At 41.4% G+C, this 22,482-nt stretch overlaps 1 protein-coding gene across 9 annotated transcripts in view; it reads right to left on the bottom strand.

Moving 5' to 3' along the window:
* The window catches only part of LRRFIP1 (LRR binding FLII interacting protein 1), a 95,120-nt gene extending 72,660 nt beyond the window's left edge, over positions 1-22,460 (bottom strand). For all 9 annotated transcript variants that reach the window (XM_075284002.1, XM_075283999.1, XM_075283998.1 and 6 more), the window contains exon 1: positions 21,768-22,460. In XM_075284002.1, the coding sequence (XP_075140103.1) occupies positions 21,768-21,857 (90 nt within the window). In that variant the 5' untranslated portion in view covers positions 21,858-22,460. The remainder of the gene's footprint in view (positions 1-21,767) is intronic.
* Positions 22,461-22,482: the final 22 nt, after the last annotated feature.

The following is a 22,482-nucleotide window of genomic DNA, read 5'->3' as shown; positions in this document are numbered from 1 at the left end:
CCAAGAAAAATATCAGAAAGGCAGAGAAGAAGAATGGTGAGAACAGTCAAGGACAATCCACAGACCACCTCCAAAGAGCTGCAGCATCATCTTGCTGCAGATGGTGTCACTGTGCATCGGTCAACTATACAGCGCACTTTGCACAAATAGAAGCTGTATGGGAGAGTGATGAGAAAGAAGCCGTTTCTGCACGTACGCCACAAATAGAGTTGCCTGAGGTATGAAAAAGCACATTTGGACAAGGCAGCTTCATTTTGGAAACAAAAATTGAGTTGTTTGGTTATAAAAAAAGGCGTTATGCATGGCGTCCAAAAAGAAACAGCATTCCAAGAAAAACACATGCTACCCACTGTAAAATTTGGTGGAGGTTCCATCATGCTTTGGGGCTGTGTGGCCAATGCCGGCATCGGGAATCTTGTTAAAGTTGAGAGTCGCATGGATTCCACTCAGTATCAGCAGATTCTTGAGAATAATGTTCAAGAATCAGTGACGAAGTTGAAGTTACGCCGGGGATGGATATTTCAGCAAGACAATGATCCAAAACACTGCTCCAAATCCTCAGGCATTCATGCAGAGGAACAATTATAATGTTCTGGAATGGCCATCCCAGTCCCCAGACCTGAATATCATTGAACATCTGTGGGATGATTTGAAGCGGGCTGTCCATGCTCGGCGACCATCTAACTTAACTGAACTTGAATTGTTTGTCCAAAATACCTTTATCCAGGATCCAGGAACTGATTAAAAGCTACAGGAAGCGACTAGAAGCTGTTATCTTTGCAAAAGGAGGATCTACTAAATATTAATGTCACTTTTCTGTTGAGGTGCCCATACTTTTGCACCGGTCAAATTTTGGTTTAATGCATATTGCACATTTTCTGTTAGTACAATAAACCTCATTTCAATCCTGAAATATTACTGTGTCCATCAGTTATTAGATATATCAAACTGAAATGGCTGTTGCAAATACCAAAATATTTAGAACTAAAAATGATTAAGATTAATAGGGGTGCCCAAACTTTTTCATAGGACTGTAGATAGAAACCAAATGCAAAACAGATGAAATAAGGAAATTGGGTGGTTTTTCCAGCAGCTCACCTGACAATTGTTCTGCAACCCCCTGTGGCTTTCAACTTTTGCTTTGCAAAGGATGAAATGCATGTCTAAAAACCCTGGCAGAAACGGACATGCTGAGGGCTTGAAACACATCATGTGGGTGAGATCTGTTCACTATGCTGCAACCACTTGTGTAACTATAGGGATTGCAGTGGCTGCAACTGTGACTGGACCCAGAAGCCAAGGGGGCCCCCAGATCACCCTCAACACACTAGGGATGGATAAACTTAGAAGCTTCTTTGATCTCCTTTCTGATTTCCTTTCATGGATGGCAGCCTGTCCATCGTGTTATCCCTGCCCTCTAGGTAGCTGGAGAGAGAAGATTTATGATACGCAGCCTTCTACTGTCCGAAAGGAAACAATAATCCTTTCATGGCAAATAAATAGCAGTTGATCAGCAGCATATAGTCATTCACCTGGACATATGGGACGCAGCTGATGGTTGTATATTGCACAGGTCTCTGTGGTGTTGCATTGTGAATGCATTCTGAAAGATGTTGTCACTGATGGCACAACCAGATCAGGGACACTATGGCAAAGTCAAAACATGGCCCCTTCTTCCTGGTAGAGACTTCTCAACAACACTATCCTCTTCTGCCTTTGGAAATTCTTCTTTTATATGTCTGCTACATAGGCGTGATACAGTGCACATAGTGTTGTCCATCTCACATACAGGAAAAGTGGAAGAATCACTAAAATTTTAGGGGATATTTTTATCTTCCCAATAACAGAGAGACATTTGGCACCCATGTTTTATCCAGGATACAGGGTATTTATTACACTATTGTATCCAAGCTAATTGGTCATGGAGGCTGCCAGGCTTTTGAGCATTCGGGCATTGTGAAGGGAACATTTTTGTTGTGTGTGAGGTCATACTGTGTTCCTAGAGTTGCTTTTCATGATGTCATCTGTGTAACCGTATAAGGCCAAGTTAGGAGCTCTTCGTAAACATGAAGGGAGATCACAGCTCTGAGCCGCCAGCACTGCAAGGGACAGATTATCCTGGCAATTGTCCATGAAGCATTAACTAGATGCAGTTTGTGACGTGAACGGATTTAACTCTTGTTTGACTGTCTGGCGTTTGCTTGCAGACTATAAAACATGTCCGCAAAATGTTGCAAGGTGTGGAAGTGATGTACTGTCAAATGGTACTTTGATAGTTACTGAACTACTAGTGATTGCTACAAAGATAATGTAATATGCCGAAAATAAGTGGCTATCAGTATTCACATGTATACAGCATGGCACAGTATAGTATAACTTACTTATACACTGATTCACTGAATGTTATCTGAATCCGCAAGTTATCGGTTCTAAACCTCGGCATCTTTATACTTGAACAATTTCTTACTTTTTATAAATACTGCTAACCAGCAAATATGCTATTGATTTATCATATACCTTACTATTACTATGGAACATACACCTGCCCAGCCGGTGTGGACCCTATGATGATAACTCAGGTCTCATATATTACAAGTGAGTATAAATGGTTATACATAATGGATAGGTTATCCCATGGAACCATTTGAAATCTCTTGTGATTTTGGTCTGCAGCTTTTATGCAGACCTGTTTCCAGGGTTACAGACTACAAACAAACCCTGTGTAGTCTGATCCTGTAGTCAGGCTTGATCTGGCCCACAGTACAGGCCTGTTACACATCCGCATTTGGGGAGTCCGCTTGGGGACCCCCCGCATGAAATACCGAACATATTGACAAGCGGTGAGCTTATGAAAGCAGATGGACCCCATAGACTATAATGGGATCCGTGTGTTTTCTGCCTGGTGTCTGCACAGAACATACGGAGAGAAAAGTACTTTATCAACTACTTTCCTCTCTGCATGACTCATGTGGACACCGTGCAGAAAACACACGGACCCCATTATAGTCTATCGGGTCCGTGTGTTTTCATAAACTCACCGCTTGTCAATGAATTCAGTATTCCATTTCGGGGGTCCCCAAGCGGATTCACTGAATGGAATACCGAATGCAGATGTGAACCAGACCTCAGTCAGATACTCATTCAACCATGCTATGTGTTTGTATAATATGCTGGGTAGATTATTTGAGAAACTAAGCAGTTTATTTTTGTATACTGGCCAGTCGCATGTCGCATACAGAGTCAAGTCAACTAGTACCATTCCTCCCTTGGCCCCAATCATCTTTCCTGCTGCTATGTGGTCACATATTCCTGGCTCACAGAGCTAAGGGGCCCAAGTTCATACCAAAAGTGAGGCCGTATCTACTGACAAACAAGTGTAATATTTGCATGCAGCTGTATTATTTTGCTGGTGGACCCTGGACACTACCTGTAGTCAAACATCTATCTGTTCTCTACTTTATGACAACCTACTAAATGTACAGGAGGCAAAATGTATGAGACATATGGTTAAACTGGGGGCGTCCCCAATGCTGCTAGAATACTCTCCAGCGCCGCCTCCATCTTCTTCAATACTGTGTAAGCTGCCATTGTCTTGTGGCCGGCAGGCATGCGCAGTCGGCTTTGCCCTAGGCCCGAGGCCTAAAAGCTTGAAGCCAACCTCCGGAAGAAGATGCGTGAAGACCCCGTTCTTGAAGATGGAGGCGTCGCTGGAGATTTTTCTTGCAACATTGGGGACGCCCCCAGTGCTGTTTGAGCATTGGGGCCCGCCCCCCAGTGCTGCAAGAGAACTCATTTGCGAAGAATGGGATTTTAACGGAACGACGGGGGGGAGAAGCCATTTAAAGGTAGGAGAATAATAGCCTTTCTTAAGGCTATTCCTACATGTGACTGAGAAAAAAAAAAGGTTTTTAATGGTAGAATTCCTTTAAAGCAAACAACTACAAATGCTTTTGCAATTAGAAATCATGTTATCTGTAACTTTTACCCTATATACGAGGAGACATAGAACTAACACATACAGCATTTAGCAAATTGATAGTACTTTGGATTGATAATCTTTACACAATGACTCTCTAGCACCCCTGTTCGTAGTTTAATATTTAGTCAGCAGAGTATAAGTAGAATTGAATAGGCGGTTTCTATTGATCATATTATTGTATCTTTGGTTCCATAATCCAGGCAACAAATCTGCCCACGATTTAGAAACAGTTTTGTAATAAAGCTTCTGCCCACATGACTTGCATGTGTGAAACACATTGAAATAGTATGCTTTATCAGTACAAACCATGCGCCCCATAAGAAGTGTAGGTCTTGCCATGCAGTCCTTAGGCACTTACTACCAGGTATCCCTATCATTATTCCCTAACATTAAGATACTGAGTCACAAAAACCAAATCCCATAACAAAATGGAACAATTTTACCATATGGATTGTCTAATGGGATACACAGGTGGAACTGTCCATTTAAAATTGGAGCCACTGTGGGGGTGTGAGAGGGATATCAGCCCTGTACTTACCCTCAGCCCCAAAGCAAGATTTCTGCACCAACAACTCACAACTTTCCCTATCAAACCCTATTTCAATTTTCCGACGCGTTTCGTATCCAGTTAGTAGGGGGGATTTGTTGGACACAAGAAACACTGATAGACTTGATAGTCTTGGCAGCTCAAACCTCATGTCAGGGGGAAGTGTGTGTAGTCTGACAGTGGTGAGACAGACTCACTATAAGACCACTGTGACCAATGTAATGGCCATGTGCCAGACTTTTCCCAGTTTATGCTACCTCCCACCATACTGATGAGGACAGAGGCGCTCAACTGCTTGGACCTGGGACAAGGCATGGAGAGGACCTTCTTTACTACTTGGCGCTCTTGGGATGCTTTCCGGTGGTCAGCAATGATTGGCCCCTGGGTCAGTGCATCTCCAGGGTGATAGAGCTGTGACACCGAGCTATCTGAGAGGCTACATCTCCCTCATATCTGTCCATCCTTCCTCCCTCCACCCTCTCCTTCCCTTTATCCTTCTCCTCTCTCTTCTATTGTCTTATTTCTTGACTTTTCTGTTCTTCCCCTTCTCGCATCAATCTGAGTCATTATTGGTTATTCATTGTAGGATATCCAGAGCAACAATCTCCATAACTAATTCACTTTTTCGTGCTAGGCTTTGGGCCTTTATTACTATATGACTCCTTAAGCTTTCTATTCTAGCTGAATTTTTGCATTGTTTTGTGTGACGGCTGATGTTGGCCCGGCAGACACATCCGTTTTTATTGTAAAAACTTGTAATATATATTGATTGAACCAGAACTAGGCAGATATTATCACAGTATTCTTCCAGACGTTCTAGATAAAGCCCATGTATATTCTGCTTGCACTTCTAGAGTTGTAATTCATATGTGTCGTGTGTGTGAATAGGCTGCAGTCACAAGACTGTTTCGCGGTATTGTGTTTCTAACCTTATGTTGCCTTTTTTCCTGGACATAAAAAGAAGTGTATGGTTTACAATCTTGTACTATGAGGCTACGTTCCTCAATGCAAGATGATCCGTTCATGACATCATGTTTGATGCCAACGCTCATGGACAGGTCTTCGTGCAGTTCAGAGGATCAGGTTACTTCTCCAGTTTGAGGTCAACAGCTGCTATGCTATAAAGTGTTTGTCAGGTGAAAATTGGCTAATTGCTTCTCATAGGCCTGCATGATAAATATTTCCCTGTGCTTCAATATAGCCAGCACATTCAATATGCAATATGTTTATTGGTTCCTATCCAAGATACCTAGATCTATTACATCAATACTGCATGCTCAGTTAAAGGTCTCATGCACATGGCAGAGCCCTAGGCATACAAGTATACAGGTAAATCCATGTGTATGAAATATACAAATTACAAAACCTTACTATATATAAGGGGGCAAATAGAAATAACACCTTATACACACTGTAGATGCAGATACGGGGCAATTTTTACATACTTTTTTTATGTATTTATTTTTGAACTCAGCAAGAAGTGGATCCTAAAAAGAGAAAAATCGTAACCAATTATGATTGCAGCTACATTGCAGGTTGATAGAGAAGATGTGAATTTAAGGTTACAGGATTTGTCTGGCTTTAAACGGATTTTTTATACTGATGACCTAGCCACAGGATAGATCATCAATATATGATCTGTGGGGCCCAAGTCTCGGACCCCACACAGATCAGCTGCTGCAATTGCCTCCGGGTGTTGAAAGCTGCTAGTGATAGTGTCGCTGCAATTCCCCGGAACTACCGTTATGCAGTGATCGGGGCTGCTGCATGTCAATTACATCTACGGAAACGCCGGCGGCTTTCCCGTAGATATAATGTTAAGAGAAAGTCTGCGGAGGAAAACTCTGTGAACTTTATCTTAAAAGCGCTGCGGAAAAACCTGCAATGCGTTCACGCAAAGGTTCTTCCTGTGGCGCTTTAGTGCTGCGGATACGGCCCGTGGGGCCTTAGCCTAAGGTTCTCGATCAGTATAGCATTCTTTAGCCATAGAAATATAGGCGGATCATTTAGGTCATTAGCAGCTATTACAGGGGACAATCTGCTACACACTTACTAATGTGGCTCGGGGGACTCTCACATCATTACAAGACAATTCAATGCAAGTGCAATATGTAAATTCACCGGGTTATCAGTGTAATGAGCTTTACAACAATCCAATAACCCATCAAATAACACACAGAATGAAGAGCTAGCTGGTAAAAGGAAGGAATCTGATGCTACATATCTCTGCTGCTACTGTCCTGTATCTGCCATGGATTTGTAATTATACTGCAGAGAAAGAAGAGCAGAGACCAATTGACCTATAGATTCTAAAAATCTACAAGGGACCTAAGAATGTGGATGTGGCATCATAAAATATATTTGTGATGTTCCTGTGCAGCTTTTATAGACTGTTAACCTCTATGTTGTTTCTCAGACATACTGGGCATAGGATGATGATTTTGTCAGAGAAGTGCAGTTTATATGCTTGTATGCTGTAATTTTATGCTTGTGTATTTTTTATATGTACATACACATTTGTTGTATACATTGTGTATACTGTACATCCTGAGGCTTAAAATCTGATTGTGATCATTTGCCAGTGGTTCTAGCTGTAAAGGTGAGAATGTAGTAGCAATAACCTCATGTGGTTTTGCAGCAAATTTCTACAGTTTTAACAACCTGAAGAAATTTGGCAATTTGTACTAAAACAGCGTGCAGGTAAGCTTGCTATGTGGGTCAGGACATGTGACAAGGTAAGCAGCACAACTACTATACCTGAATGTGGTCTTAGCATACTATACAGTAGCTATCTGTCTTTTGGACATGATTCGGGCAGGTTTCTAGCTTCTTAAGGATGTGTCCACATGTACCACAAGCCATACTCATCCATAATGGCATTCTTTTGTGTTTGAAACCACTAAAAAAACCTCTCTACATTATGTAGAAAGGTATTCTCCCATAAATAACCTGAGATGTGCCCAAACCCAGGGATCAGATGAGTGTAGCTGAAGGCAATTTTATTTTAATGGACATAGCCAGGGTAAAGGATAGGGATTATCTATAAAAAAGCAGTAATCTCCCTATGCCATGAGTTGTGCCATGAGTAGGTGCTCACTGCCCACACCATGATACTACCCTCTTGCTTACAGCTGTGCATGTATTTATAGGTACATTTGCAATTCTACTGCCACTGCAGGCCACATCTAAGTGGCATACACTTATTAAGGTTGATGAGATTTTGGGTGGACATGGGACCCTGGGAACCTTGAACTCCAGAAGGTCACAAGAAAGTCCATTTTATTATGCACTATTACGATCGCCATTCAGTTCTGCTCAGAGTTTATACATAAGGTACTGCCATGTTTATAAGACCTTAAAGGGGTTGTTCAGGATATTTTAGTACTGGGGCAGAAGGCCAACGAAGGTGAAACCTAAAAAAAACAAAACTGTACTCTGGTATCTCCGGCCGCTGTGTGGTCCAGCGGAGCCTGGGGACTTGTTCCGGTGGAAGTCCTCGCTGCACGTGACCACTGAGGCCAATCACTAGCCTCAGCGGTCACAGTAGAGGACCCGGGACGTCACTGGCATGCATCACTGGTGTCCTTTTCTGTGACAGTTGTGGCCACCAATTGCCTCAGCGGTCACGTGTGGCGACGACTTTTCCCAGAACAAGTCCCCAGGTGCCGCTGGACCAGGTGGTGGTGGTGGTGGGGGGAGACACCATAGTACCAGTGACAGATGGCTATTTATTTATTTTTTATTCCCTGGCCTCCTATCCCAGTACTAAAATATTCTGGACTATCCCTTTAATATAGACATTGGATTTCCATAGCTTAACAACAAGCTAGGATATTGAAACACAAAGTATATTATAAAAAGCATAATATTCTCATTATACAATAATTAAAAATAGAAAAGCACTTCAGAAATGGTCTGAAAACAGGAAATATTAATTTACTAGTTGCACAGCAACAAGAAACTGTCAATTTGTTTACCTGGGAACTGTCAAATGTGTTACTTTTATTATTATTGTATATTATTGTATACATATCCAATATACAGCAGAACACCAGAATCACCTGTAATCCATGCTGTGTGCTATGGAACATCTGTATGATAGTGGAAACCATCAGATTATAAAGTGGGTAATATTTTCTAAAAATTCTGATAATATTGGATATGAAAACATTTAATAAACCACTACAGCCATTAGGGGAGATTTATCTAGGCCGTCTCTTTCTACATCAGTCTTGGTGTCCCCTATTTTCTGAAATCCTGACTATGATGAAGGGAAGCCTGAAGACCTAAATACAAGCGAGACCACCCATTCATACTACCTGTCTATTCCTTCATGGTCTGGAATATTTAGGCTATTATCAAATGATAGAGTATAACTAAGGATATATCTGATCTGCCCACAGCAAGCCCTTGACATAACCCCCTCTTTGGAAAGCTGCAAGGGTGACGTAAAAACTTCACTCAATGACAATTTTTGTCATGACTGTTTTATGCCACAGAATGAATCAATCTGCCCCACGCTGTCTATTAGAAACTCTCTCTGACCTTTCTGGCAGGTCGGACCCTCTTCCTTTAAGAGCCACCTAGGAGTCTTAGCTTATTACATTGAGAGGTCTATAATTTTGCTAATGGCAAACGTCTGTTTCTGCATCCCAACCTGATTGTAGTGTTAGAGGCATCTTAAATATTTGACAGACAATTGCATGTTTGTGCCTGGCGCCATGATATAGTCTGTCCATCTCGGTGTTTAGTCAAGTACACAGCAGTCTATAGTCTGACTATGAGATTCTCAGTTCTGATTCTGGTTAGATTTACATCAGCTGTGGCCAATACATAACAGGTTGACCCTAAAATATATAATTACAGAAAAAGGAAATGACCCTGGGTAGGATCATTTTATTGTGCGGAGGCCATGAAAGAGGGGACTATGCCACGTGGGGTTGAAAGACTCAAGTCAAAAGTTTGCTACATGGCCCAGCCTGTCATAACCTTGTATAGGGGTTAATAATTTAGCAATCTGGTCTACAGTCTAAATTAACTTTAGTCTTATGGCCTATATAGATGTACACCTACTGGAACAGAAAAGTAGAATTGATTCTAGACATGCATGGTCGGGCCCAAATGTACAGAATAGCTCAGGGCCTATGGTCTTCTTGAAGGGGCTACTCAGTTTCTGCAAATAAATGTTATTGTTTGTACAATAAAAAATTTCGCCTCCTGAGGAAGCCTAGCAGTAGGCGAAACGCGTCGAGGCGCGGCCAAAGGGCTCTGTGTGTCACCAGTACATTTTGGACAACATGACTGTAGGTAATGGGACTTCTCTTTATTTATGACCCCAGCTGATATATATATATATATATATATATATATATATATATATATATATATATATCTTTTCACTTACTCTCTGTAGGTATATTGTGTCTAATTGTGTATCCCTCATTCTTAGGTAGATTTTTCTATACTAGGGGTATTTATGTATCTATTCTGGACCACTTCTATGTATTCTATTTAAATAGGCTATTTTAGCCGTTCCCATAGCATTTGCTATTTTGGAATTTTTGATGTTGGTCCTCGAATAATTATTTCAAATTTGGTCTTATCCCAGGTATGTTAAATCCCTCTGTAGAACTACATCTTATTATTCATTTCAGCTAGGATACTTTACTAAATTGTTCTTTGCTGTTGGTGTGGTTGCTTACCTTTTTGGGTTATGCAATTGTACAGTCCTATGAAAAAGTTTGGGCACCCCTATTAATCTTAATCATTTTTTGTTCTAAATATTTTGGTGTTTGCAACAGCCATTTCAGTTTGATATATCTAATAACTGATGGACACAGTAATATTTCAGGATTGAAATGAGGTTTATTGTACTAACAGAAAATGTGCAATATGCATTAAACCAAAATTTGACCGGTGCAAAAGTATGGGCACCCTTATCATTTTATTGATTTGAATTCCCCTAACTACTTTTTACTGACTTACTGAAGCACAAAATTGGTTTTGTAACCTCAGTGAGCTTTGAACTTCATAGCCAGATGTATCCAATCATAAGAAAAGGTATTTAAGGTGGCCAATTGCAAGTTGATCTCCTATTTGAATCTCCTCTGAAGAGTGGCATCATGGGCTACTCAAAACAACTCTCAAATGATCTGAAAACAAAGATTGTTCAACATAGTTGTTCAGGGGAAGGATACAAAAAGTTGTCTCAGAGATTTAACCTGTCAGTTTCCACTGTGAGGAACATAGTAAGGAAATGGAAGACCACAGGGACAGTTCTTGTTAAGCCCAGAAGTGGCAGGCCAAGAAAAATATCAGAAAGGCAGAGAAGAAGAATGGTGAGAACAGTCAAGGACAATCCACAGACCACCTCCAAAGAGCTGCAGCATCATCTTGCTGCAGATGGTGTCACTGTGCATCGGTCAACTATACAGCGCACTTTGCACAAATAGAAGCTGTATGGGAGAGTGATGAGAAAGAAGCCGTTTCTGCACGTACGCCACAAATAGAGTTGCCTGAGGTATGAAAAAGCACATTTGGACAAGGCAGCTTCATTTTGGAAACAAAAATTGAGTTGTTTGGTTATAAAAAAAGGTGTTATGCATGGCGTCCAAAAAGAAACAGCATTCCAAGAAAAACACATGCTACCCACTGTAAAATTTGGTGGCGGTTCCATCATGCTTTGGGGCTGTGTGGCCAATGCCGGCATCGGGAATCTTGTTACAGTTGAGAGTCGCATGGATTCCACTCAGTATCAGCAGATTCTTGAGAATAATGTTCAAGAATCAGTGACGAAGTTGAAGTTACGCCGGGGATGGATATTTCAGCAAGACAATGATCCAAAACACCGCTCCAAATCCTCAGGCATTCATGCAGAGGAACAATTACAATGTTCTGGAATGGCCATCCCAGTCCCCAGACCTGAATATCATTGAACATCTGTGGGATGATTTGAAGCGGGCTGTCCATGCTCGGCGACCATCTAACTTAACTGAACTTGAATTGTTTGTCCAAAATACCTTTATCCAGGATCCAGGAACTGATTAAAAGCTACAGGAAGCGACTAGAGGCTGTTATCTTTGCAAAAGGAGGATCTACTAAATATTAATGTCACTTTTCTGTTGAGGTGCCCATACTTTTGCACCGGTCAAATTTTGGTTTAATGCATATTGCACATTTTCTGTTAGTACAATAAACCTCATTTCAATCCTGAAATATTACTGTGTCCATCAGTTATTAGATATATCAAACTGAAATGGCTGTTATAAACACCAAAATATTTAGAACTAAAAATGATTAAGATTAATAGGGGTGCCCAAACTTTTTCATAGGACTGTATTTATTTGTTCTCATTAGTTCCTGCAGTTCTTTAGTTTAGGAGTTGTATTTTTATATACACATCAAAATATGGGTACTGTTGCTAGTTTTGGCATCATCTATTTGAGAGATATATATTTAAATACATTAATGTAAACATTTTTTGTACCACTTGTTACACTCTATGCAGTTCTCCTGTCTATTAGTGTTGTCCATATTGTTCATGGTGCATATCTGTGTACACACTTTTTTCATCTTCATCTGCTGATGATTATACTTTTTATGTATGATTAATAATAAAATATTTAATAATTTTTATATATATACAGTGCATTGGTTTTTTATTCGGTCCTGTATATAGTTTGTGCTTGATCATGTGATGGGCACAGCTGTTAGGAGTAGGCCCGAAGCCTTCGCAATGCTGGCCCACTCCTCCCTGCACTCCTGAGTCCCCTGTTTCCAGGTCTCTGGAGTCAGGTCAGAACCTCCACAGCGATGTGCAGGGGTTACCAGTCGCTCCCTGAGCCGGACATGGGACTTCTGGTGTTCGGGCCTAGCAGCGGGCCGGATCCAATTTAAAGATGGTTCTGTCTCTGGACCGCCACTGGCTATTCAGTGTTCACTCCTATTCCTGTTAGTAAACGTTTCTTCTGCTGTGTTTTGATTGCCTCAATTACTAACCCCTTGTCTTGACCTCTGACTCTGTATTTGCCTCCTGATTATGTACTGTACGTGCTACTGCTTATGAGCCCGGCTTGCCTTTGGACCTCTGCTTCCTGAACACTATTTTTGTACTGCTCTAGCGCTCCACTCAGCCTGTCTGACCTTCCCTTTGGATTACTCACTGCACTACCCTGCTCTCCGGACTGTACGACTATGCTTGACTCTCTGCTGCCACCTGCTGACCACCCACTGCTGCCTTCTGGTTCCTTGGACCTGCACCGCACCCTGTTAGTAAGATTTCCCAGTGTTTGGTTCTAATGTGATTTGTGGTGCGCTGAGTGTTTACATTTCTTGACCCGTACCGCTCTGCCAAGCAGTTCCGCCATGTCCATCCACACTAACTGGGACTCTGGTGAACACCACTGTGGCGTTGGAGCTGGTGCAGCCTGGGGGGTGTTGGACAAACAGCGCCGTATTAACCATTTTGATCAGTATATTTAGTACTGGTTCTCACTATGGGCTCAGAACTGCATCTGTTATCCTAACAACAGCTCACTAGAGATGAGCGAGTACTATTCGGATCAGCCGATCCGAACAGCACGCTTGCATAGAAATGAATGGACATAGCTGGCACGTGGGGGGTTAAGCGGCCGGCCGACGTCAAAGCGGAAGTACCAGGTGCATCCATTAATTTCTATGGAGCGTGCTGTTCGGATCGGCTGATCCCAACAGTACTCGCTCATCTCTACAGCTCACGGCACAGTAATCTGTCTTATGATGAGCTGTGCACTTGTGTGTCCATCACATGACCATGCAGTTTTATCCACTGAAAATAACCAGATTGAATGACAGCAATAAAAGATCTAGAACTTTTGATTTAGTGGCTACTCTGAGTGTGGTCTTATGGTACTTCTTTTCTGTATCCTCTGCATCTGACTAAACACATCTTAGCAAGAATAGGAGCCAGTTAGAAGAGAGCATGACAACAGCATCAGAATATACAGGATTGATTTGCCGTCTGTAAACAAGGAGACGCACAAAACACAAGGATGATTTAAATAAAGATATTGGAAAAGTTGCTTTTTCATTTTTGATGAATTAGAGCTATACAAAAAATGTATTGCATTCAGGGCTAATATGTAAGTAAGCAGGCCTGCTACCTAAGCTGTGTCTGCCATCATCACTTTATCTCCATTATTTAGATCCTGTAAATCATCTCCTTTCATATGCACATGACTCATTGGATCACATTCACTGTGAGTCAATGCTCCAATATGCTTGTATCAATGACTAAAGTCACCCAACTGTGTCCTGTCTGTAAGAGTTATCTGTCCACCAAAGGAAATTCTGCTTTACCTAATAGCAATGTCATCCTCTATGACTAGTAGTGAGTGAGACACTGACGTATAGCGGCTGACACTGTGACTTACATTGCAAGTATGAAAACAGAATTCATAGAGGTTCCTCTTCCCTTTTCTGCTTCCTAAATATTCCAGGATTGTTACCAAAAATTCCCCGTAATTTGGGTTCAGTTAGCAAGTATGACTTTTGTAATACAGTTCTCCCTCCCCTGCCTGCCCTGCTGTTGGTACATGAAGATACACTTAGGAGCGGTAGTATAGTTGTGCTTACTTTGTTTCGAGTCTCAGGGGCACAAATTTGTTATAGTCCAAGATCTCTCTAACTAAAACAGATCTAACTCATAGACTTCCTAGCGTCTTCACTAACTTTCACTTTCCTGAACATATGGCTGAACTTATTATTTAGCATTTTTATGAAATATCAACTGGCTAAGAGCGCTGAGTCTGCAGAACATCAGATTTTATATGTTTTGATTTCTTTTATTGCTGTCTTTGGTAATGCCGGTATCGAACACTAGGAAGAATAAGTAAGTAGTGTTTGCTCGTTTTTAGGAAATTTCAACTTGCAAATCAAATACAAGAGTTGGAAAGGGAAGGAGACGGGATATTTTTAGAATTAGTCCTTTTACAGTAAGGTTGCAGGCATAATGTTTCTTTTAGCTCATAGCCAATAAAAAGTAACAGGGTGTACCCATAACCAATGCTCCGGTGAATCATCCAGTGCCATATCTGCCATTGCATAGCTAGTACAGACCATCGCTATACAAAGTCTTATTGTACTAAATATAGACTGTAATAAATGCAGACGTCACTACAAAGAATGCATTAATGTCTTATAATGATTATGTACTAATGGATAGTTATGGTTTTGTGGTAGAATTGCAAAGAATAGTGAAATCTTTATTCTGAAACATCGATTCCACTAGTGATGCTTTTTCATATCAAAGAAAATTTAGAGATGTAAAAGTCAGTGGTCCATTTGGTACCTTTGTATGTCTCTGATTCCATGCAGATGCGGACATGCTATACTTTATCAGACACCATATTAAGAGGATATTTCCATTCTATAGTGCCATATAGAGACAGCAAATGGGATACCTATGGCTCTGTAGTGCAGACAATGGTCAGGAATGGACTTCCCTAGAAATGTCATTGTGCCACTCATGAGCAAGGTGGAAGGTTCCTCACTTACTAAAGGCCCTATTAGATGGGTCGGATTATTTTGTACCCAATAATCAGCCTCCCTTATAGCGCTGACAGTCACCTGATGAACAAACATTTGCTCATTCATTGAGTGATTGGCTAATTTTGACAGGACGTATAAATCTGGGGGAACAATTTGCTTTAGCGATTGTTTCTCCAGCATGAGCTTGGCATCGGTCTGTGTAAGCAGTCCTGTGCAGAACAAGTATTGCTCGACACATTTTGTAGAACAAATGCCTTTACATGTAATATCACCCCAAAGGCAAATTTTTATTCCTTTGGAATTTTGAGCTCGGCCATAGGTCAGTGTGCAGGTCACTGTCTCCTGGCTATCATGGGAGCCAGTATGTCATTTAAAAGGAACCTGTCAGGGTGACTTGGGGCACTAAATCACCCATAGGTCCTTATGGACATGCAGTTTAGAGTCCCAAATAGCCGTATTGTAAAGTTGTCTGTGATTGCATTAAAGAAAAGCAAACCTTTATATTTGCCTAGAGATGGGTCTGAGTCTCATCGGACTCATTGCTGGAGCTCCTGGTGACTGCAATGATCTTCAGTGAAGCCAGACATGTACACGCTGGCTTCATTGGTCACATGTATGCGGACTGAAGCCGAGATATATACCCTGATTTTACTGAACAACTGCATCACTATGGGGACTTCCAATAGGTGACTATAAAGGGTTTTTTAAAAAAAAATTTATGTAGATTGTGAGCCCCATATAGGGATCACAATGTACTTTTTTTTATCAGTATGCCTTTGTAGAATGGGAGGAAATCCACGCAAACATGGGGAGAACATACAAACTCCTTGCAGATGTTATTCCTGGCAGGATTCAAACCCAGGACTCCAGCACTGCAGGGCCGCAGTGCTAACCTCTGAGCCACCTTTTTAAATTTAAGATGTCCAATGATTGCTTTATAACATTGTTATTTGGGCTACTAATTAGTGCGATAGATAAGATAGAGGGGATTAGAAGCAGGGGATGATATGCAATTACCTAATACTAAACAGAATTCTAAAGAGAATCTGTCAGGGCAATGTGGGACACTAAACCACCAATATGTCCTTATGGACTGAGGGTTTAGTGTCCCAAATTGCTCTGTTATACTGCAATCTGTGGGTGCAATTAAAAAAAAGCTTTACTCTCACATATCCATGTGCTGTCCGCATGAGTCATGTGGAGAGAAAAGTACTTCATTTTAGTCTATGGAGTCTACGGGTTTCCTTAGGTAACCGCTTTTTAATGCGTATAGGTTTCTGTTCAGGGTGTCCCCAAGCAGACTCCCTGAACGGAAACCCAAATACAGATGTGAACTGGGCCTAAGAAGAAATGATAGTTTACATCTTTCTTGACCCTCTGCAATCACTTATGTGTAAAGCTCAGACATCACTGCTGTGGTCATAGACAGAGACTTCCACATTACCAATAGGACCGATAGGAATGCCGACTCTTACAAGTTATGGGGTATCATTTGCTCCTGGTATGCGCTGTGGAAGTAGCTGTCCATCCAGGAGACCACAATATGGTCAATGCATACAACTACAGACAAGCAAATGACAATAGATACAAGTAATGGATTGCGAGGACTAATATTTGTTCTGAAGGATAGACTATGCAGTATGATGTTCAGATGTCAGAAGTGAAATATAAAACTTTGCATACAGAGTATATATAACATTTTAAAAAATATATATTAGCAGTGAGTGAGCCTTGTGTGGCCGGAGCCAGAAAACTGCTCAGTCACTAGGGACACAGTGACAGAGAGGCCCAGCTGTCCCTATCACTACATACCACGCATAGCTCAATGTCCAGCCTCTACTCATTTACCTTATTAGTCCAAGAGGTCTTCAAGCTACAAGGCTAGAAGTCTATTATTCACTAGTGCGAATGACCAGTGTGAGCTGTAGGCCAGACATGAAGGCTCCATATGTATCATTCTCTTACACATTCACTGGCTCTGTGAAGCTATTGAAAACCTGGGACATTTAAAGGGTCCTTCCTATGAATATAACTATGTTTAAATCGATAGATGATTAAAAAGTAAAGTTTTTTGGAAATATAAATAATTACAAATTCTACAGATCTAAAGATTTCCTCTAACCATCTTAGCGGTGACGTCTGTTGTCTTGATCAGTTGCCCAATGGATACAACCATGAATGCGGGAACTTTCTATAGTCTGGGACTTGTCAAAAAACCCAGCTGTAATTTTCTTAATGTGGCCAGTTTATCAGGCAGGGATACTACATGATAAAGACAATAACCTGGCCACAATAAGGAAATCATGACTTAGTTTTTGACAAGATCCTGCATTCATGGTCATATCCAAATCCATCAAGACAAAATATGTCACCATTAAGGTGGTTATAGAAAATCTCTGATGACTGAAACTCTGCAAATCTTTTAAAATTGTTTAACCCATGATTATCTACAAATTTAGATATGGTTATGTTCTCAGGACAGCCCTTAAGGTGACCATACATCTTACAGTATATATCTGTTGTCCATATCTTTGGATGACAGCTATTCCTCCTGATCCCACAGGAACTTCTACACTCGGCTTGTCTGATCATGAGTTCTCATAGGGAAACGAGAATAAGTCACTGCAAGACAACATGCTCAGTCCTTCTTCCATCAACATCTACTGTCAGATGAGAGATCCATAAAAAGATGGTCAGCTATTCCCACCAGATTCAGCAGACATTCTTCTAATATACAGTATATGGCCACCCAGCAGCTGGAGAACCAATAGTTGCCATTTTTCTTCTGATACAATGTCAGAATTTTCAGTATTATAAAAAACAAACAAACTGCTTTATAACAAATCTTTAGCCTTGTAACAAATGACTACATATTACTATTATCACAAGCTTAATATTTCTATAGGGGATAGTAACCCAAACCATATCCATAAAACATGATGAAACGTTGACCCCTATCATATCTACATAAGTTATATCAGGTCAACTGAAAATGCAACTCCAATTATCAAACAGCTTTTCAGAAATGGACAGTAGGTGTAACTATAAGAAACGTTAATATCTTTTACTGATGGAAATCCATTTACCAGACAGCTTTCTAACCCCCTCCTCTCACGCAGTCTTATCATACTGTGTCTCTCTCCAGCAGCCTCCTCCTCCTCATTCCCCTCTCCATAGGCTTCTGTGTGAGGCTGGCAGTCCTGTCTCCTCTATGGATATGGGTAAAATAAGTATTTCCTTTGATAAGATATATTCCAAAGCTTTTTATATTCACTGGTGCTATTCAGTTATAAGATTGTTTTTATAACTAGGTACATTTTAGAATTATCTTAGCATTGGTTTGGAGGCTTTAAGATGTATAGACTTCAGAAGAACGTGTATTACATTAAGTTAAATACAATGACTTGTCTGCTAGTTGGTTCAGGGATTCTTATACTCTTCTGTGTAGCGTCTGCTTAGCAAAGTTGTCTGCTAAAATGCTATATTAAAGAAGACAACCTGAATTACTTTGTCTAGTGATACAGTGGCAGATAAGCCTGGTCTACACAAAGTATTCACTAATAAACATTCATCAAGATGTCGTTCTGCTCAGTCCGACTTCTGTGTTACTCCTCAGTTATAAAGAGTAGAGATGAGCGAACAGTAAAATGTTCGAGGTTCGATATTCGTTTCGAGTAGCCCCTCAATATTCGACTACTCCAATCGAATAATGAACCCTATTATAGTCTATGGGGGGAAAATGCTCGTTTCAGGGGTAGGCAACGTTCGATCAAATTATACTTACCAAGTCCACGAGTGAGGGTCGGGCTGGATCCTCCGAGAAGTCTTCTTGTTGCACTACAAGTGGGCATGCGCAGTCGACTCTGCCCTGGCCCGATGCCTGGCAGAGTGAATTCAGAGCCGGAAGACGCCGCGTTCAAGCTGCACGGAGAAGACTTCTAAAGGTAGGAGAAGAACCAGCATTGATTGGCCGACTGTATAGCATTCGGGCCAATCAATGCTGGTTCTGCATCGAACTTTCACATTCGAATAGCGAGTGGTACTCGATCGAGTACGAGTATTTCGAATACCGTAGTATTCGATCGAATAAATACTCGATCGAATACTACTCGCTCATCTCTAATAAAGAGCCATAGCACAGTTCCCATAGACCTCTAGAGGCTGTACTGTACTTCTGTGTGCATCTGATGGAGTCATGCAGATTTTATTCCAGACGAATGCAACAGAAATATTACAGAATGCTCCAATAGATGCCATATTGTGGTTTGACTATTAGGGGATAATATGTACATAATAAAGCACCATACAGATGCACCATATAGCAGTGCATAAAATGGTTACAGCTTTGTATTATGGAACCACAATGACTCGGTGTGCCTCTGTATACACAACTGTGAAAAACGGATCAGTGATGGACAAAACATGTCCAGAATATCATTAGGAAAATGTGGCATGGCTGTTTTAATATATTAACATAATTTAATTTCCCCAGAACCATAGCAAGCCCTAATAAGACCCTCTGCCCCCTCAACCACCACAAAAAAAAAAATACTCACCTTACCTCATTCCCACAGAACTGAGGACTCCGGCTTTAATGATGTCTGTGGCTCGATGCTCATTGGGCTTCCCTGCCGCAGACACCATGAGCCCAAGGCTGAATAATACAGCACGGAGCAAATAGCTGTACTACTGTATTCAACTTCTTTCTGTATCCTAAGGACACAGATGCCTACCGCCCAGAACAGAGGGACTGCACCCAAAATGCAGGACTGTCCCACTCAATTCATGGGCGACTGTAGGCATAGGGCCACTGTGGCTGTACCGTTGGCCCTATGGTTAAAGCAGCCCTGATCTGTATTAGCCAAACACACAAATTTGACTCGACTTGTGTAAGTGACACCCCCTCCCCCAAAAGTTAGATATTGAGAGATAAAATGATTTGACATTGTTGTATTTCAGCTACTTGATCCTTTTGTTCTCAGAGCAGCTACTCAGCCAGAATACATGCATGCTCAGCTGAGCCAAGTGTACATTGGTATGGGGATGTAGGGAGAGATAGCTGTTAGCCGATCTAGTATTTGGCTGCCAGCTATTTGATATATATGATCGTAAATCTAAAAAATTCAATTCCCAACTCTTTGAGCGTCTGATGGATATAATAAGAAACCTTGTAAAGATCTAGCACTAACATGGTGTGTGACCTAACAATAGACACAGATAAGATACAATGGCTAGAGAATACTTTCTACATGATCATACACAGCGTCACCAAGAAGTAACAAATCTGTGGATAACAATCACATTATGTTTCTTCCTCCGTCTTAAAGATTTGCTCCATAAGAAGTATAAACTCCGTCACAACCAATAAGTAGCTGCTATCTCGCATTATCCTGGCATATGACAAGTTGGATTTATTCCAGACAGGAAATACCACATCTCCCTTGACTGTAAATATTACAGGAAAACTGGACCAATTGTAGTTTTATTAAATCCATATTGTATATTTATTTTTGCAAAATGCTTTGGAGGAACGTCACTGCAACCTACGAGCGACCACAAAATGCTCACCCAGGGAAAGAAACCGAATAACATGAAAATATCACTGCTGGATGGAATAACATTAGATCATAGGTCTTAATTCCGTGTTGTAGCAGCTGTATAAGACTCAGCTGTAGTTTAGTTACGTTGTCAGACCTACTAAATCAGATGGATGATACAGATCAGACTTTATAGCAAGATGCTCATGTGCCATCTGCCCTGACCCAGAGCTGGCTTTACACAGAAGGCTATTTTAGGCAATGTCTCAGCAGGAATCACTCTAAAGCCCAGGTCTCCGCACTAGACTACAGATTGAGCTCCAGTCTAACTATAAATATATATTTATATATAGTGCATGACAAAGAAGGAGCCCTGGACTTCGAGTCATGTTCATGCAAACTCTAACAATTCTAATTTTGTTAAGTTATATGGCTGTGTTCGGTCACATAGCTATCATGGTTCAGTAAACTCTCTTGGTATTTTATAAATGTCATGCCTCCATGTCCATTTCTCACGCTCAAATAACTTTGTAACAGCTGAGTCACCCAATGAGCACACATTCACGCACGGCAAATTTGTTGCAGAAATTTTAGTTCATCTCAATGGGGTTGTTTTGGCGCCAAGTACATGGGTTTCTGCAGACTCCATAGACCGTCATAGAAATTCCTACATCAAATTCTCCCCGTGCGACTATACAGGACCCTTAGGCCGTTGGTGGACTCTCTTAGGTCACACCTTCTTTTGTAAAATTAGACAGGAGGGGGGAAGGTACTCTGCAGGATCGATAGGCAAACAAATGGTTAACTTGGCTTTATTACTGGGGACAGAAGGCTTAGGGCATCTCAGTCCCTGACAGCAGCACCAGGTGACACGACAGCTGAAAGACCCCTGCCAGATTCTGGCTTTGGACATGTGACAGGGAAAGAAAGGAGATCTCTCCAGGGGCTCACTCATTCCTTGTATATCACCTTTAACCCCATACTTGCCGGAAGTAAGAGCGACAATAAATGCTAAGTTATTATCATTGAGATGACTCTAGGGCCTATTAAATGTACTTACAAACCTTTGTATTACACAGATCATTATTTACTTACAAAGTATTATCCTAATGCACAGCATTGTTCAATATTAATAACCATACCACATAACAAAGCATTAATAACATCCGCCACTCACCTCTCGAGCTATCTGGTTTAAGGCATGGTCCTCAGCAGACAGTTTTTCCCTGTTGGGGTGTCTTTTCCTTCCAGGGCCCTGGGTACCCATTTCCTCTTGGAGGTATTAGTATTTGGTGAGGTTGAAGAGATCAATCCAAATTCCACATGCAGCCTCCTCCAGGTAAACCTTCAGCAAGAGCGCTGTCCACTATAGCAGTGGTAGCATTGCAGAGGGTTGCGCTGGCTCCCCCCCGGTTTAGGAGCTGACCACCTTTTGATGTTTGTTTTTCCTACCTGCTAAGGGTCCCCCCCAAGTACCTGAAGACTGTGTATGCGTCAGTGCTTAATATTCCCTGGAATGTGGGATCCCACCGTATGCCCTTGTGGAATTCCTGCTACTTACATCAATGCATCATTATAGAGCGTACTTACAGGCGGAATACATGTGCCTGTGCCTCTTGTCCTTGTCTCAGTGTGTCCTCCACTGATCCTGCTGATGCTGCTTAGTGTTTGCTTAGCTCTGTGTGCAGATACCTGCCTGTCATGTCCCTACTTACACCAAATATAAACCCACTCTTGTTACAGTATCCCTCTTCTGCTACTGTTTCTAGCACTGAGATTGTAAAAGGAAATGGGTCAGATGTTCTTCCTCTCTGCAGGGTACTCCCTCCTTTCTCTCCCTCCTCTTTCTCTCACCTCCTCATCTCTCCTCTCCCCCCTAAGCTCTGCAGCTG

Source organism: Leptodactylus fuscus, chromosome 8 (genome assembly GCF_031893055.1).
Source record: "Leptodactylus fuscus isolate aLepFus1 chromosome 8, aLepFus1.hap2, whole genome shotgun sequence".
Lineage (NCBI taxonomy): Eukaryota > Metazoa > Chordata > Amphibia > Anura > Leptodactylidae > Leptodactylus > Leptodactylus fuscus.
The sequence above is the reverse complement of the archived record's forward strand: the minus strand, read 5'-3'. Positions and strand labels throughout refer to the sequence as shown.